General features: G+C 38.5%; 1 protein-coding gene across 2 annotated transcripts in view; it reads right to left on the minus strand.

Annotated features, from left to right (window-relative positions):
* Positions 1 to 16,945, minus strand: part of meis2.L (Meis homeobox 2 L homeolog) — a 133,428-nt gene that overhangs the window by 112,615 nt on the left and 3,868 nt on the right. For both annotated transcript variants that reach the window (XM_018262812.2, XM_018262813.2), the window contains exons 3-6: positions 15,058 to 15,199; positions 14,660 to 14,710; positions 13,620 to 13,670; positions 12,262 to 12,408 (exon numbers count right to left, since the gene is read on the minus strand). In XM_018262812.2, coding sequence (XP_018118301.1) covers positions 12,262 to 12,408; positions 13,620 to 13,670; positions 14,660 to 14,710; positions 15,058 to 15,199 — 391 coding nt within the window. The remainder of the gene's footprint in view (positions 1 to 12,261; positions 12,409 to 13,619; positions 13,671 to 14,659; positions 14,711 to 15,057; positions 15,200 to 16,945) is intronic.

A 16,945-nucleotide genomic window follows, 5' to 3' on the forward strand; every position in this document is an offset into this window, starting at 1 on the left:
TGAATACATTTTGTTGCCTTGAGACATAGGGAATTTGGTGACTTCAGCAGGGTCATAAGGGGTTGGCACATTAATCCACATTTCAGTATGGGATCAAGGATATTAAACAGCATGATTGTCAGATTAAAGGGTTTGTTCAGCTTTAAGTTAACTTTTAGTAGGTTACAGAATAGCCAATTCTAAGCAACTTTTCTATTGGCCTTCATTTTTTATTTTTCATAGTTTATCAATCATTTTCCCTTCTTCTGACGCTTTCCAGCTTTCAAATGAGGGTCACTGACCCCATCTAAAAAAGCAAATGCTCTGTGAGGCTACAAATGTATTGTTATTGTTACTTTTTATTAGGGTTGCGCCGAATCCACTTTTTTGGATTCGGCCGAACCCCCGAATCCTTTGTGAAAGATTCGGCTGAATGCCAAACCGAATCCAACCCCTAATTTGCATATGCAAATTAAGGATGGGAAGGGGAAACATTTTTTAATTTCTTGTTTTCTGACAAAAAGTCACGCAATTTCCCTCCCCGCCCCTAATTTGCATATTCAAATTAGGATTTGGATTCGGTTCGGCCGGGGAAGAAGGATTCAGCCGAATCATGCTGAAAAAGGCAGAATCCTAGCCGAATCCTGAATCCAGGATTCGTTGCATCCCAACTTTTTATTACTTGTCTTTCTATTCAGGCCTGCAAATCAATGCATGGTTGCTAGGGTAATTTAGACCCTAGCAACCACATTGCTGAAACTGCAAACTGGAGAGCTGCTGAATAAAAAGGTAAATAAGTCAAAAAACCACAAATAATAAAAATATCACTCTCTACCAGTGATGGGTCGAATTTGTCCTGTTTCGCTTCGATGAAAAATTGAATTGCGAAATGCGAATTTTGATGCCCGCATCAATTCGCACACACACATTAAAGTCAATGGGCGTCCGAATAATGTTAACACGCGACAGTTTTGACGCAAGCGATGCGCATCCAGATTTTTTTACCCGGCGAATTTTCACGGCAGTTTCGCAAACTTATTTAGACGGCGGCAAAGTGTAGAAATTCGCAGCGAATTCGTACCTGGCGAATTTGTTCGCCCATCACTACTCTCTACATTATTCTAAAGGTTAATTAAAAGATGAATAACCTTTAAAACAACATTGAAATGATCTGAAATTTACCATACATTGCCTTCATTTCTCCTGTTTAACACTTCAGTCGAATAATGTTAAATCATTGCTTTTTCTTTTTAAACGGGAAATCTAGTTGCGCTTTCAATTTCTGATCGTTTCCCTGCTAGCCCCTTTAGGAATTTGGCCGTTTGCCGATATATATTTTTTTTCCCTCTGGAAATGTTTCTGTATTTAGACTTGGCAATGTGTTTGATAATTAAATGATCATTTGCCCAAACTTTATGAATAATCACTTTTGTGAAACGTACTTCATTTTAACTCTGTATAACTATTATACCAGGGAAATGCCTGTAATGTGGTAATTATTTGCTACCTGCTCTTTTTGATATTATATAACATTGTTGCAATTAAAAGAATATTCCTGGTAACACCTTTCATAAGTAGCACGGAATCTGATGTATGCCTTCAGTAATGAGCTCCGAGTCGACGTTAAAATAGATTGTTTGTAGGCCAGACAATTCCCAGGAGCCTTTTAGCGTGGGTTCCTCGAATTTCACTTATGGCTCCTAATTTTTTAGCATGTATTACCATTACATATACCCCTCCAGGGCTTCTAAATAGTCCGGCAGGCTCCTAAGTTGTGTATATTTTTTTTTTTCATCAATTTGCACTTAGGAATTCCTGTATTAACACGGAGAATACTTTGCTTTTCACAGCTAACCCGCAGGAATGATTACTGGGGGAACATAAATATAGTCAAGTATTCTATTATTGCTTAAAAGGACAATCTGATATGTCTCCGGGAAAGCATGAGCGCAGGGAATGATTTGCCTGTATTTATTTATTTATGGGGAAAAAACGCATAAATAACTGAATAGAGATGTAACGAAAAGTATTAGAAAAAAAGGTGTTGAAAAAACTGTTATCCATTCTTTTATATTATTTGCAGAAATAAAAATCCCAATTAGTAATACAGGTATGAGATTTGTTATCCAGACAGCTCCAAATTACAAGAAGGTTTTAATAAAAAAATTCTAAAACATATTTCTCTGTAATAACAAAACAATACCTTGCACTTGATCCCAACTAACATAAAATACTTTATTGGAAGCAAAACCAGCTACTGCGTTTAATAAATGTTTACATTCATTTCTATTAGGGATGCACCGAATCCAGGATTCGGTTCAGGATTCGGCCTTTTTCAGCAGGATTTGGCCAAATCCTTCTGCCCGGCCGAACTGAATCCGAATTCTCATTTGCATATGCAAATTAGGGGCGGAGAGGGAAATTGTGTGACTTTTTGTCACAAAACAGTGAAGTAAAAAATGTTTTCCCCTTCCCACCCCAAATTTGCATATGCATACCTCTCAACTGTCCCTTTTTCGGAGGGACAGTCCCTCTTTTGACAGCTCAACCCGCAGTCCCTCATTTGTACTGGAAAGTCCCTCTTTTCTATGCACTGAACAGCCAGAAAAAGAAACAAAGTTTCTCACTTAATTGGCTTTTAGCAGAGAGCCCAGAACAGCCACAGGTGCAAATAAGATATTTTGTAACAATTTTGAGACACAAAAACACAGTTTAGATAAGGAGCAATATTTTCAAACTTTCATAACCTGCCAAATTTTGTAAAACAAACATGGTAATTAGGGGGTGTGGCCACAGAAAGGGGTGTGGTTAAAAAATTGCTGCACTATGTGCGAAAAAAAAATTTTTTGTCCCTCTTTTTACTTCCAAAATGTTGGGAGGTATGTATATGTAAATTCGGATTTGGTTCGGTATTCGGCTGAATCCTTAGCAAAGGATTCAGGGGTTCAGCTGAATCCAAAATAGTGTATTCGCTGCATCCCTAATTTTGATGTTCACCTTTGAGATAGTATGATGCAGAGAATGATATTCTGAGACCATGTGCAATTGGTTTTAATTTTTTGTGTTTTTTGGAGTTATTTAGCTTTTTATTTATCTGTTTGCTAGGGTCCAAATCCAAGTAGCAACCATGAATTTATTTGAATAAGAGACTGGAATATGAATAGGAGAGGCCTGAATAGAAAGATGAGTAATAAAAAGTAGCAATAACAATACATTTTTAGCTTTACAGAGCATTTGTTTTTAGATGGGGTCAGTGACCCCCATTTGAAAGCTGGAAAGAAGAAATCATTAAAAACTATAAAAAAAAATTGTTAATGAAGACCAATTTAAAAGTTGCTTAGAACAGGTCCTTCTATAACATACTAAAATGAAACTTAAAGGTGAACCACCCCTTCAAAGTATTGAGATCCAAATTAGAGAAAGACCCCTTATCTGGAAAACCCCAGTTCCCAAGCATTATGGGTAACAGGTCCCATACCTGTACTTTTCGAAATAGTGGCAGCCGAAATCTTAATGCCTTCATTTTTATAAATGTATAGGTGGTATTTTTATACAACCTGCTTATTAGAGAATGTAGCAGTTAACCTTAGCAACTTCCAGCCTCTATAAAGCGTTGAAGGCAAGCATAATGGTACGCCGTCACCATAATATTAATATCTAGCCAGCACTTTTAAATTCCCTTTGTAATGGTCATCACGTTGAAAAATGATTTCCTTTTTTCTCTGTAATAATAAAACAGTACCTTGTACTTGATCCAAACTAAGATATAATTAATCCTTATTGGAGGCAAAACCAGCCTGTTGGGTTTATTTAATGTTTACATGATTTTCTAGTAGACTTAAGGTATGAAGATCCAAATTATGGAAAGATCCATTATTCAGAATACCTCAGGTCCCGAGCATTCTGGATAACAGATCCCATACCTGTATATATATATATATATATATATATATATATATATATATATATATATATATATATATATATATATATATATATATATATATATATAAAAAACATTTAATGACAGAGCAACTGGATTGTAAGAAAGGTTACTTCAAAGTGCTTAACACAGAATAATAAAACTTTACTGAGGGAAAATGTTCCATGGAGAGGGAGCGCTTATTCTGTATATCGGAACGTGGCGTCCCACCTGTTGCCTTTATGCAATTAGTGTATGTAATATTTAGTGCCGGCTCTTTACTCACTAATGAAATAATAGAAATAGATATTCAATCACGTGGAGATTCATTTCACTGATGAGGCAAGGAGGACAATCAATTATTAAAATGACAGAACATAAACGACAGGGCAATGTTGCAATTTAAGTGTCGCTACAACCCGCCAGCAAACATACGTTGATTTTTTTAAACTGACGCCACGTCAAGATTTTTCTCACTGAATTGCCTCTTTTTAATGTTTTTTTTTTTTCTATGCTACCAACATATCGTTCATCTGAAATATATGACATGTTTTTCAGGAAATCATAAATTAACCGCTATGTAGCCAGAAGGCTATGGAAATCTGAGCCGAGCTGACACTTGTAAGGAAAAATGTAACCTAGCTTCACATACGTTCCGTGTAATGTGGACAGCTAACAAAAGCGTCAGGTTCTAGTATGCCTCTAATGCTATTTTAAAAACAGCAACAGGTTTTACCACATGCAATTCGTTAAGGGGCACAGCTAAAGCTCACACCAACTCTCCTTGAATCCCAACCTAGCCTTTTCCCTACAGCAACACGGCATTTGCTTGCAGTAAAGGAGGCCTGGAAAAAGCTGATTATAAAGGTTATTTTTACAGTTTAGAGCACAATATTTATTCCCATCAGCCCCAAGTGGAGCTTATAATACAGGTATGGGATCGGTTATCCAGAAACACGTTATCCATAATGCGAATTACAGAAATAGACTCCATTTTATCCAAATAATCCAAATGTTTAAATACAACAGTACCTTTTACTTGATCCAAACTAAGATACAATTAATTCTTATTGGAAGCAAAACCTGCCTGTTGGGTTTATTTAATGTTTACACGATTTTCTAGTAGACTGATGCAGATCCAAATTACAGAAAGACCCCTTTTCCAGAATACCCCAGGTTCCGAGCAATCTACATAACAGGTCCCATAGTTGGCTGTTTTTCATCCAACTTGGGCTACTAATTTAAAGCTCAGGCTGGTTTTGAAAGTACAAATTAGCCAAGGTACGGATTTAGGCTACCTTTTGAGCCTTTGGCTGGTTTGTACTTTGCAAACCAGCCAATGTGCCAAGCCTACGTCTCCCAATGCATGTTGGGTAATATAGTTTTTGTTTAACAATTTGCCAATTACCAAGTTTAATGTAAGACTACAATACCCAGCATGCAATGGGACTGACTTGTATAGAAGTTGGAAGTTACCAGATTTTGCGCTCTGTCTCCCATCACTTAAGCATTCTCGCATTTTCCGGTGACTTTCTATAATTTCAGACAATTTTGGTGCAAAAATCTGCTGGCCACCAAAATGTCTAGAGGTGTTAGTATTAGTGCCTTATGGGGGCCCCTATATCTCCTGAGCCCCCCCCCTGTAGTTACACCCCTGATGATGGGTCCAATTTTGCTTTGTGGAAACATTTGTGAAATTTTAAAAATGGCGTATTTCTACATATATTCATTTATTTTTCACTGCGCATATTGTACTATTTTTGGGCTACTTTTGAAGTGCCTTAGGCTAGTTTTGGGCTGGTTTTGTAGCTGACTTTGGCTGGTTTTAAAAATTAGACCTGGCAACCCTGCTGTATTATGTCATAAATGTGGGTTAGTTTCAGCTGAAACCATATACTGTATGTATTTTGATGTGTAGAAAATCAATAGGAAGCAAGCAAATTCTGATAGTGCCCTGGCTGGAACCGATCCAAAGACCCAACCACTGAACAACAAAAGGATCTGCTCATTTGGCGACTTTGCCCACCTACATTCTGGGCCACATTGGGCTGATCCAATTGTTCAGTCCCGGGCTGACAGTCGGATCATAATGGAGGCCTAAACATATGTGAATCAATGAATCAGTCTGGAAGATACCGCCAATGTTTTTGAAGTGTGGGGAGAAACCCCATGAAGGTGAGTACCGGAAAGCAGAATAGGAATCAGATTTGCACTGGAACTAACCACATGCTTTCTCTCTCTCTGTATTTATATTCTTTTGGAAGGATTTCAAGCTTTCGCCACGGAACAGTCAAGACAGACTGAGGACTCTGTGGGAAGCAAAACAGCGAGGCCTATCCTCAATACTCCTGTGCAAACTAACCACTACAGAGGGGCTGGGGATGCGGCTTTTATAGGCAATGTCTGTTCCTTCTATAGACAGGAGACCCAGGTCTGTTGTGCAAGGTGAATGTACGACAGGCCCCACTGCTGCTAAGAGGCCTCTCAGCCTAATGATACTTCAGTAGGAAATGAGTTAAACAAGCAATTCCACATCAAACAACACCTAAGGGGGGGGGTCTGTGTTTGTCAGCAAGCAGACAACAGAACAGTTGGAACTGGCTCGGCCACATTCATAGGAAAGTGTAAAGTTTCATTTTTGCTTAGTGTGCAGCAAACTGCAAGGGGGAGGGGCTTGATCTTGGGGTGTTTCAATTGGGTTCCCTTTCAAAGGCCCTCCTGACCTCTAACCAGAACCTTCTGGGGTTATATAGCTATTAACTACTTCTTCACTGGGACCTCATCAGCTGTTCTTGGTATAGACGGAAAAACTTGAGCCACATCCCGTATGGCATGAGATCCTGTAGGCCAAATGTGGACCTCAGTACATAGAAGCTGTTGGGCCTCACACCCAAATCAGTTTGGGAAGATAACCTGTCCCCAAAAATATACATTTGCCACCTTTTAAAAAAAATACCGGCCTTCTTGTATATTTAGATTTTTTCCATATTAATAACATTGGGGTCAAGCATAATTTTTTACCGATCAGGCCAGTAAAAAACTAGCCAGGTGGCAAACCCTACCCACAGGGCTTTCTACTCCAAGAACTAGAACCCTCCATTCAGCAGCAGAACAATCTGATTTCCCTATAGCTAAAGCCCTAGTACCCCCCATGCCCCTCAACCCGCCTATATCTCTAATGTATTCTCTGTATGACATCAATGTTTTAATATTTACTTCTAGTATATGGACATGGAAAACTCTGTTACATTGAACTGTTGTTGCTGAACTACAACTCTCATAGTCTCTATCCAAGTAATCCAATTTTTTAAAAATGATTTCCTTTTTCTCTGTAATAATAAAACAGTAGATTGTACTTGATCCAAACTAAGATATAATTAATCCTTATTAGAGGCAAACCAGCCGAATGGGTTTATTTGATGTTTACATGATTTTCTAATAGACTTAAAGTATGAAAACCCCAAGAAACCCCCAGGTCCTATATATATATCTCAACACTGACAGCCTAGGGCAAAATACCCTTTTTTGTCTACCCTGATCACACTAACTATCTGATTACCATCAGCAATATAAAAATACTTGTTTATACCATTTTCATTAATCAAACATATACAAAGGTATATAATAGCGATGTGGTCCATTTCCAATAATTGCAAAATGAAAAGGCAGGCTCCAGTATACGCGGCTTTAGGTTACAGCCCCAAACTTGTACACCATGCATTATTAAGTACATTTCACTGTTGTTTATTGCAAAGTGCAACATTAAGTAAATACGCACGGGGTATTAATTACATGACATGTAGATATGCCATAGGTATGATGTTACAAGCAGATAAGGAAAAGTTAAATAAACTTGCAGCGCTGCTGATGTATTATCTATTTATATCAGGGGTGTCCAAACTTTTAGCAATGAGGGCCAGATTTGGTGAGGTGAAAATGTGTAGGGACCGACCATTCAGCCTTAACATCATTTAACTCATTTAAACAAGGAATCGCCTAGCTGTAGCAGTAATATTTGGGCAGGGTTATGGGAAATAGCTCATAGTCCAAGTTGATCCAGGGACTAGTCCGATTGCCATTTTGGAGTCAGGAAGGAATTTTTCCCCCTCTAAGGCAAATTGGAGAGGCTTCAGATGGGTTTTTTGCCTTCCTCTGGATCAACTGGCAGATAGGTAGTTAATAAACAAAAAAAAAAAAAAAAGGTTGAACTCGATGGACATGTGTCTTTTTTCAACCTTACTTACTATGTTACTATGTTATGTTACATTAGTGAAATGATCTGCGACTTGGTCTATACTGCTGCCTGTGTGCTGAAGGTGTTAGTAATAGACAGTACTGGCATGGAGTTTACTGTACTGGCACGTCAGTACGTCTATTGCACCTTCAGCCCTAAAGAATTATGTGAAGCGGTGCATCACTATGTGCCTGTACGTGTCTATTGCTTCTAACTTCTTCAGCACACAGGCAGCAGTATAGACCAAGGGGCAGATCATTTCACTTATGTGCCCAAATATTACAGCTAGGTGATTCCTGATTGCACTGCTGGTGGGCCACATTATTATTAATTTCATGATGGAGGCTGAGGGCTGAGGGTAAATTTGAAGACAGCCCACATTTGGCCCCCTGGCCGCACTTTGGACATGCCTGATTTATATTGTCTCTGCCATGGACCTTTCTTTGAAGTCCATGGTTAACTCTTTGCCAAACCAATTGTCTCTGAATCAGTTCTCCTGCTAATTAATATTTAAAATATGTTATGGCCTATTTTTTTTTTTAATTCTTGCCAACATTTCTACCCAGTAATATTTTCTTGGAAAAACAAAGTATAAATCTTAATTTTGGAGGCAATTAAAGTGTTGATTTCATTTGTGCCCCCGAGCTATTCTTGTAATTTGCTCAAATAGCTCCACAGACCCGAGCACTCCTAAAGCTTTCTGAAACCCAATTTCTAGCTAGACTTGTTGGATTGCAATTTTGGTTGGATTGCAACTGCCTCTGTTTCTCTGCCCAGTCCTCGGATGCACAGTAATGGGTTTCAGTGCGGCCTACACAGGGCCTGCTCATTTGTACAGATCACGCGTAGTCATAACACACAGTTGGAAGCTCACACTGATAACACGGGCTTTGCCAGAACTCCCCTTTAAGCTGGGACGCTTTTTAGCAACTATCCTGATCTGTTAACCCTTTCATAAAGGGGGAAAAAACTATGTTCTATAAGCAAAAGACCAATTATAACTTCGCTTAAACCCATACAGGCTTCCCATAGGCTTCTCCATGTCTAAGGTTCAGATCTGGACTAGGATTCAGAATAGGCCCTGGCATTTCAAGTTTACAGAGGCCAAAATAACCCCCCACCAGCCCAATACATAGTGACTGTCTATGGCATCTTACAGCAGCCAGTCCAGTCCACAGATTGCCAGTTAAAGTTAAAAAATATATTTCTTAGCTGGAATTATATATTCACCGCTATGCTATGCATCTGATCATACTACAAGGCAAATATTTAACCATTCGGGCCTGAGTGCGCTCCTGAACTGGGTGTTAAGTTCCTTGGGTGCTGAAAAGGATAACAGGGCTGAGTGGAAACCAATGTGTTTAACTGCGCCTTCTGTAACTGGCGCTCAATTCCCAAGGGCAGCTCTCATTACACCCAGAATCCAAAGTACAAGCCATTCATCAATGAACAAGCCAATCATCAAAGATGTATATATATATATATATTTATAGATACATACAGTATATACACACAGCTTTTGAACTTCATATAAAACAGTATATATATATATATATATATATATATATATATATATATATATATATATATATATATATATATATATATATATATATATATATATATTCTGTATTTATATGTAGTTTGAAACTGGAGACAAAAAGACAAATGGTATAATACCTACATAATTCTCAGCAACTTTCCAAAATGCAAACCTTTTCAGTGGTTTTGAGGTTCCCACTTAATGTAATTGCCACTGGAAGCAGCATTTGTTTATTCCTTTTCACCTCCCTGAGTTTTGAAACAATGTAGCAGAAGCCGAGCTCTTCTTCATCAGCTGGCCTTCGATACATCGTTTCATGAGTCAGACACAGAAGTGGAAAGAATATTATACGAGGAGCAATTCTATTTGCAATATTTACAAATAACTTTCCAACCACTGAAAACGTTTCCTGGTTGCATAGTCGAAAGTTGCTTAGAATGACATTATCGTTTTGAGGAGGGGGCTGCCCTTTGGACATTTTCAAAACTCTATTAAGCGGCTTCTGACTGTCTATTAATCTCTTTGTTGCCAGCAAGGCAACTAGGCATCACATACTGGTGTTACCTTGTACCCCAGGAATCCTAGATGTGTGTTTTATAGATACAGACATTCATTTCCTTTGAGAACAAAATCTGCATTTAAGGATGTACTGGGCCTAATAAATATCAAACAACTGCAGTAACCAAAACAACTGAAACATGTTAACCGTCACATACAATTACAACTGGAAGATGCAAGTAAACTACAGGCCAAATTTAATACACTTTTTAGCCACTTGTAGCAGAGACATCAGTTGCCTTTGGGTCAACAGAGAGATAACAATCCAGTCTGGAGGGTTCAGCTTTGCCTTTTACGCTTTTGTTAATGACCAGAGACAGCCATTGGGCTCTTTCATCTGATTGTAGCTGGGCAGTTGTCAGTCTGATTGGAGGTGGGGAGGGGGGATAATGTATATTTGCATAGGGTGTAATCACAGTTGCTGCATGATGATGTTAATACAAGCCTGTTAAATCAGCGCTGCGAAATATGCTGGCGCTATATAAATAAATGTTAATAGTGATAATAATAATAATAATAAATCACCGCATAGATAATGGTGCGTGATTCTATTTCTTGCCCAAAGTCAAAAATTAAAAAAACAAAAAAAAACAAAAAAGAATGAAAAATCAAAACAAAAAGAAATAACTTACTTACTCTTACCAAGGTATCCCCCAAGTCCAAGGGCTTGCCAGACTTTTTGGAATACATAAAGCATTCAGATATAGGAAGAGATCATCCAATAGTGAATTAGTAGCCAAAAGTATGTAATAAATTTTTTTTAAAAAAAAACTTTATTTGGACATATATAAGCCTGATGCGTTTTGTGCCTGGAGCGGGCAGTTACTCATAGCCACTCCAGGCATGAAACGCGTCAGGCTTATATATGTCCAAATAAAGATATTTTTTTCATTTTATTACATACTTTTGGCTATTACTTCACTATTGGATGAACTCTTCCTATTATATCTGAAGGCTTTATATGATACAAGCCTGTTCCTCTCTATGGCATCAAGTGTGAATAGGATTTATTTCCTTTTTTTTGCCATTTTAAAAATCAAATCTCACAGATTTAAGTCAAAGTCGCGTGTAATCGCATAAAAAGCCCACAGCCAGATCCAATTTTCAACGTGATGAATGCGCCACGCTGTAAAAAGCCGCAACGTGCAAGGTGAAAATCTATGCCAGGCCTGGATCATTATCTCACTGGGTGACAGAGATTAAGCTGAAGCCTCTGCCACTGACCTTCTCTTCCCTTCACATTCTCCCTCCTGTTTTAACCGTTTATCTGCCCCCAATTCTAAACGCTGGTTCAGTTTTCCCCCCTGAAGGCGAGAGCACGTCGCCTGCAACCTTTTGTAGAGCGGGGGCGCTGACCCCTCATCCCAGCCGCGGGGAATCGCTGCGCACCGCGACGCGCAACCAACTGAATGGAAAGGGAAGCAAAGGCGCCCACGCAGCCGTCTATTTCTCTAGAATTCCCAGTATTATATGTGCTATAGTGAGCAGCTATAAATAGATATTAAATTGCTGTTTTCTATGTGTGTGTGTGCCCTTATCCCTGATCGCCTGTGCGGGGAGAGAGAAGGGAAAAGGAGCGATGCGCACAGTGAGCTCTGAATGCGCTCGGCCGACAAGGCAGCTAATGAACCGTACGGACAGCAAGAAAATAGACTTTGCCTTTGCTTTATGTTTATTATCAGACTGGAGATTTCACATATATTTCCCTTCCTCGCTCACTCACTGGGGGGGAGGGGAATTAGAACTTTACTAACTGATATAATTTATAAAAACCCCTAATGAAAGGGTAAATTGGAATCAGAGAAAGAGACACCCAAAAGCAGGTCGAGTTGGCAGAGCATTTGTACAAGCTCATCGTGCGAGGTCGAATCCAAGAGCAGAGGCTTAATGAAGCGATAATAGGCACATTATTCACAATTGTTTCATTTGGATGGAAATGTATCTAAAAGGAACTTAATCATATGCAAATAATGGAGAGAGCGGTGCGCACAGCAATGGCACAAGGATGGAGAAGGGGGGGCTTACCTGATCTGTTAGGGGGGCTGATCGAGTCATGTCCTCGCTGTCCGATTTAGATCCACCATCCCTGTCTTCGATCACCAGATCGATGGGCATTTTGCCTTTCAAACAACTAATATACCGATGGCAGAAATTGTCGCACAGTTCGTGTACCTGGATGGTGAGGGTCGGGGAAGCACAGGGTCGGGGATGAGAATAGAGAAACAGGATCAGTGGTGGATAAATACAACTGACAAGAGCAAATCAAGATCTCTTGGTGGCACCGGCCACGTTTGCAATCACCTCCCCAGGGAACCGGCAATAGAATTAGGAATAACTTTTTTTTTTTTCTGCTAAAATAGAGAGATCCTAGAAAATTGACATTGACAAGATGATTCACAGGCTACAACATATTCAACACCCGTGCTAAATTCATCAGCTCCCGGGGCTGTGACCATCAGAGAGACACAGGGAAAGAGAGAGAGAGGGAATGACCTGCATGGGTGACATTTAAAGTCAACTATTTAATTCCATTTAGTTATAGCATCCGAAGGCCTATCAGGGGTAAGCAGAAAATGAGAGCAAACAGAAAAGAGAAAAAAAAACACTAATGTAAAGGCATGATGAATATGCTGATGAATGTAGCCTTTAATTCAAGGGCACCCTTATTACAGCCCTAAGCGCAATTATAATAAATATCAGAGTGAAGGGGTTTAGTTAAATTGGGAGGGGGGTATGTGCAATGCTAACGTTATGGCAGGAAAGCTTTTTTAAGTGCTTTAATATTTAAATCCAAAACACAAATAGAATAAATAAGCAAAGCAGTGTATGTGTGCCTGCATGCAACTTTTATAGCCAGCATCAAACTGCAATCCCCTTTTTTATTGCTAAAAATGCAAAGTAGCCTGTAAAATGACATTATTATCCCCCTTCTCCCTTCAGCATTGAGGAATAGTCCCACAGACTCCCAGATAAAGCAGCAGCTCTGCTTCCCACCCTGTAAACTGCCCTGACTTCCACCTTCCCATCTTTTATTTTTCTTGCTCTATAAAAAAAATATAACTTAGCAACTAAAGAAAAAAAAAAGAACAAAAAAAAAAGTGTAAATTTTAATGCAGGGGAATCAATCTAAATAAGCGGATTCTCTGGGCAGCAAAACAGAGGGGGAGAATGTGCAGGCGATATATTAATAGGAACACAAGGCCAAGGCGTTGGTGATCTCGTTTTTAGTAGCTGAAATCGCAATTAAACTGCGAAGAGGAATGGACTCCAAGATTGGTCTTGACACTAATTACACAGGAGCAGAAAGAAAGACATTTATGCAAATGGACTGCATTAGATCTAACACTGGCTGCTCTCAAACATATTGCACAGAGAGAAATTACCTTTTCTAACTCCAGCAGATGGAATCGTAATACTTGTATGGCTTGAATCATCTGCAAACAAAATACAAACAAAATCACAAAAAGAAAAATTGGCTTTTTTTTTTAAATTTTTTTTTTTATTCATTACCAACCTATAGGGGTTACAAAAATAATCAAGTCTAGGAGGGTACTTGGGAAAAAAAACTGCTTTCTTTTTTGTTTGTTGTACAACCAAAGACAAACTCTCAGCAGCTTTCCAACATACACCTATTAAATATTTTCATTTGTCCTAAATGTATTTATAAACAGAATTGCTGTAGCTCTCGCTTCCCTGCACTGCTGGTTCTGACTTCTGAAACATCACAGACCAAGGAGAAGTCAGAGAACAGAAAAGGGGGTTAAACAAATACAGCTTTCAGCTGCTGTTCCATTTAACTAAGAACTTGCTTATGATTATATTTTCTTTTGTTAGGCACAAAAAAAACAACATTTTTTGGGTGGAGGGCCTTTTTGAAATAGAAATATATATATGGATGTGGGCAATCAGTTTGTAAATGAAAAATTAACTAATTGGTGTTTTTTAAAAGTAATGTTACTGTATATGCTTGGGCATTCATTTTTTTAAATTTATTAATTTGTGGGGGGCTTTTCATGTGTTTCTAGTGTGTTAGCCTACAAGTGAGGCAGAAGTGATAGTAGTAAACATATTAGAGCCTGGGACTTACCCCCTGCATATACCAATGGGCTGATTACTGCACTTACTTACTGGGTGCCATAAAATCAGAAAGTCATCTCATTTACCAAGAGGTTTTTTTTTTTTTAGATCTCTCCCTCTGATCGCTTGGTAATTTACTTACACCAAATTGTTACACTGTATTAGCAGTAATTAGCATCCCCAAGCTAAATAAATAAGCAAAAGAGGTGGGGGGGGGGGAAAGAAAAGTAGAATAATAAATGCAAATATATATATATTTATTTATATATAATCAAACCAGCAAATTTGGGTTAGACATATATATATTTTTTTTTTTTTTTTTTTTATGTGCACTGTGAATTCTTACCAAATTATCCAGCTCCGGATTAGAAGAAAATAAAGGTTTTTCTGCACGAATCTGAAGTCAAATATAAAAAGAAAGAGGGGGAGAAAATAACACTTGAGATATGGTTGCAGTAATCGCAGGCGTCGTTATTTGTGCCTCATTAAACTGGCTGGTCTGTTATTATAATGATGCGCAATTGCGCAGTCCCTAGTATTTAAACATTGAATCAAGCAATCTACTAGGGGAGGGGATGCATAATATGTGCAAGTGGGATCGGTCGAGGCATTTGCAACTATAACAACACACAGATGAAGTTTAAAATGAAACAATGAGGCTGTACTGTGTATAGAGGGATCGATAAAACAAGAGGGCTTGGGCTGATCTGCTCAGGGTGGGCACATTTGAATTGTATGGCTGACCTGTTTGGCGAACACAGCTATGTCTTCATTGAATGACTCGGACGAGCACACATCACCGCCCGCTACCCCAGGCTCCCGGGGCGTGCATGTAGCTAATTCACATTTCTCAAAAATCAGTGCTAACAGAGGGAACAGAGGGTGTCTGCAAGGAAAACACATACACAGAGAAAAAAAAAGTCACACAAAGAGGCAAATATTAAACGCGACATTAGATCAGAGGGGCTTATGCCGCCTGACCCAGGTCATCGCTGCGCTCAATAGGGTAATACAGGAGAGGCCCTGCACTAACAACAAAAATACAAGATAACAGAAGCATTTCAGCTCTATACAATAAACCATTATAGGGACCAGGGGCACTCATTATATTGTGACTATACAGTTCAGTACAAGTTTCCAGCTCTGGCATTCTACCCCCTCTCTAAAGAGTGTATTTTCTTTAGAATATACAATTAAAATCAACAACAAAAAAAGCGCTGCTCTTCTGTCGGCCCATTGCACTCAGTTTATCACAGCGCCGTAAATGAGCAAACTAGAGCGAATATTGTATTTAATGCAACTGAAATGCCCCTCATGGCAGGGGGAAGGAGTGAATGGCATTAACCTTATAACTCAATCGCAAGGAGGTAAAAAAAAAGTCATTTATTCTAATTCGTTCTGTAAACGGTAACCTTTCCCTTGCCACGGCGGAATCACAGAATGTGTCAGTGGTTTTGGAAGAGTGAAAAGCTATTGTTAACATCCTGGAAAGGTACAATTCGAGCAGCAAGCAGAGCAAATATGTCTCTAAATAAACTCAAGGGCTCCAAAAGATTAGCGATTCTCAGCGACAAATTAGTGAGATTACACAGGGTTTCACAATAAGTAGAGCGTGCTGAGCTGCACTGGGAAAAGCACTGGCACCAAATACCATGTACTAGGATCTACACCAGCAATATAATTATACTGGGATCTACACCAGCAATATAATTATACTGGGACCTACACCAGCAATATAATTATACTGGGATCTACACCAGCAATATAATTATACTGGGATCTACACCAGCAATATAATTATACTGGGACCTACACCAGCAATATAATTATATTGGGATCTATACCAGCAATAATTATACTGGGATCTACACCAGCAATATAATTATACTGGGATCTACACCAGCAATATAATTGTACTGGGACCTACACCAGCAATATAATTATACTGGGATCTACAACACAAGCAATATAATTATACTGGGACCTACAACACTAATACTATAATTATACTGGGATCTACAACACTAATAATATAATTATACTGGGATCTACACCAGCAATATAATTATACTGGGATCTACAACACCAGCAATAATTATACTGGGATCTATAACCCTAATAATATCATTATACTGATATCTATAACACTAATAATATAATTGTACTGGTATCTACAACACTAATAATATCATTATACTGGGATCTACAACACCAGCAATCTAATTATAGTGGGATCTATAACACTAATAATATAATTATACTGGGATCTACAACACTAACAATAGAATTATACTGGGATGTACAACACTAGCAATATAATTATACTGGGATGAACACTAGCATTATAATTATACTGGGATGTACACCACTAACAATATAATTGTACTGGGATCTATAAAATCAGAAATATCAGACTGGGATCTATACCATCAGGAATATTCTACAATAGAAGAAATGTATATAATCAGGAATATTATACTAAGATCTAGAACAGCAGGAATAATGTTATACTGCAACCTATATCATCAGGAAATATACTGGTATATAAAACCTCTGGAAATGTTACTGGGATATATCAGGAATATTACAGTGATCTTTACCAACAGGAACATAATCCTGGCATCTATAACTT

The sequence above is a fragment of the Xenopus laevis genome, chromosome 5L (assembly GCF_017654675.1).
Source record: "Xenopus laevis strain J_2021 chromosome 5L, Xenopus_laevis_v10.1, whole genome shotgun sequence".
In the NCBI taxonomy this organism is placed as follows: Eukaryota; Metazoa; Chordata; class Amphibia; order Anura; family Pipidae; genus Xenopus; species Xenopus laevis.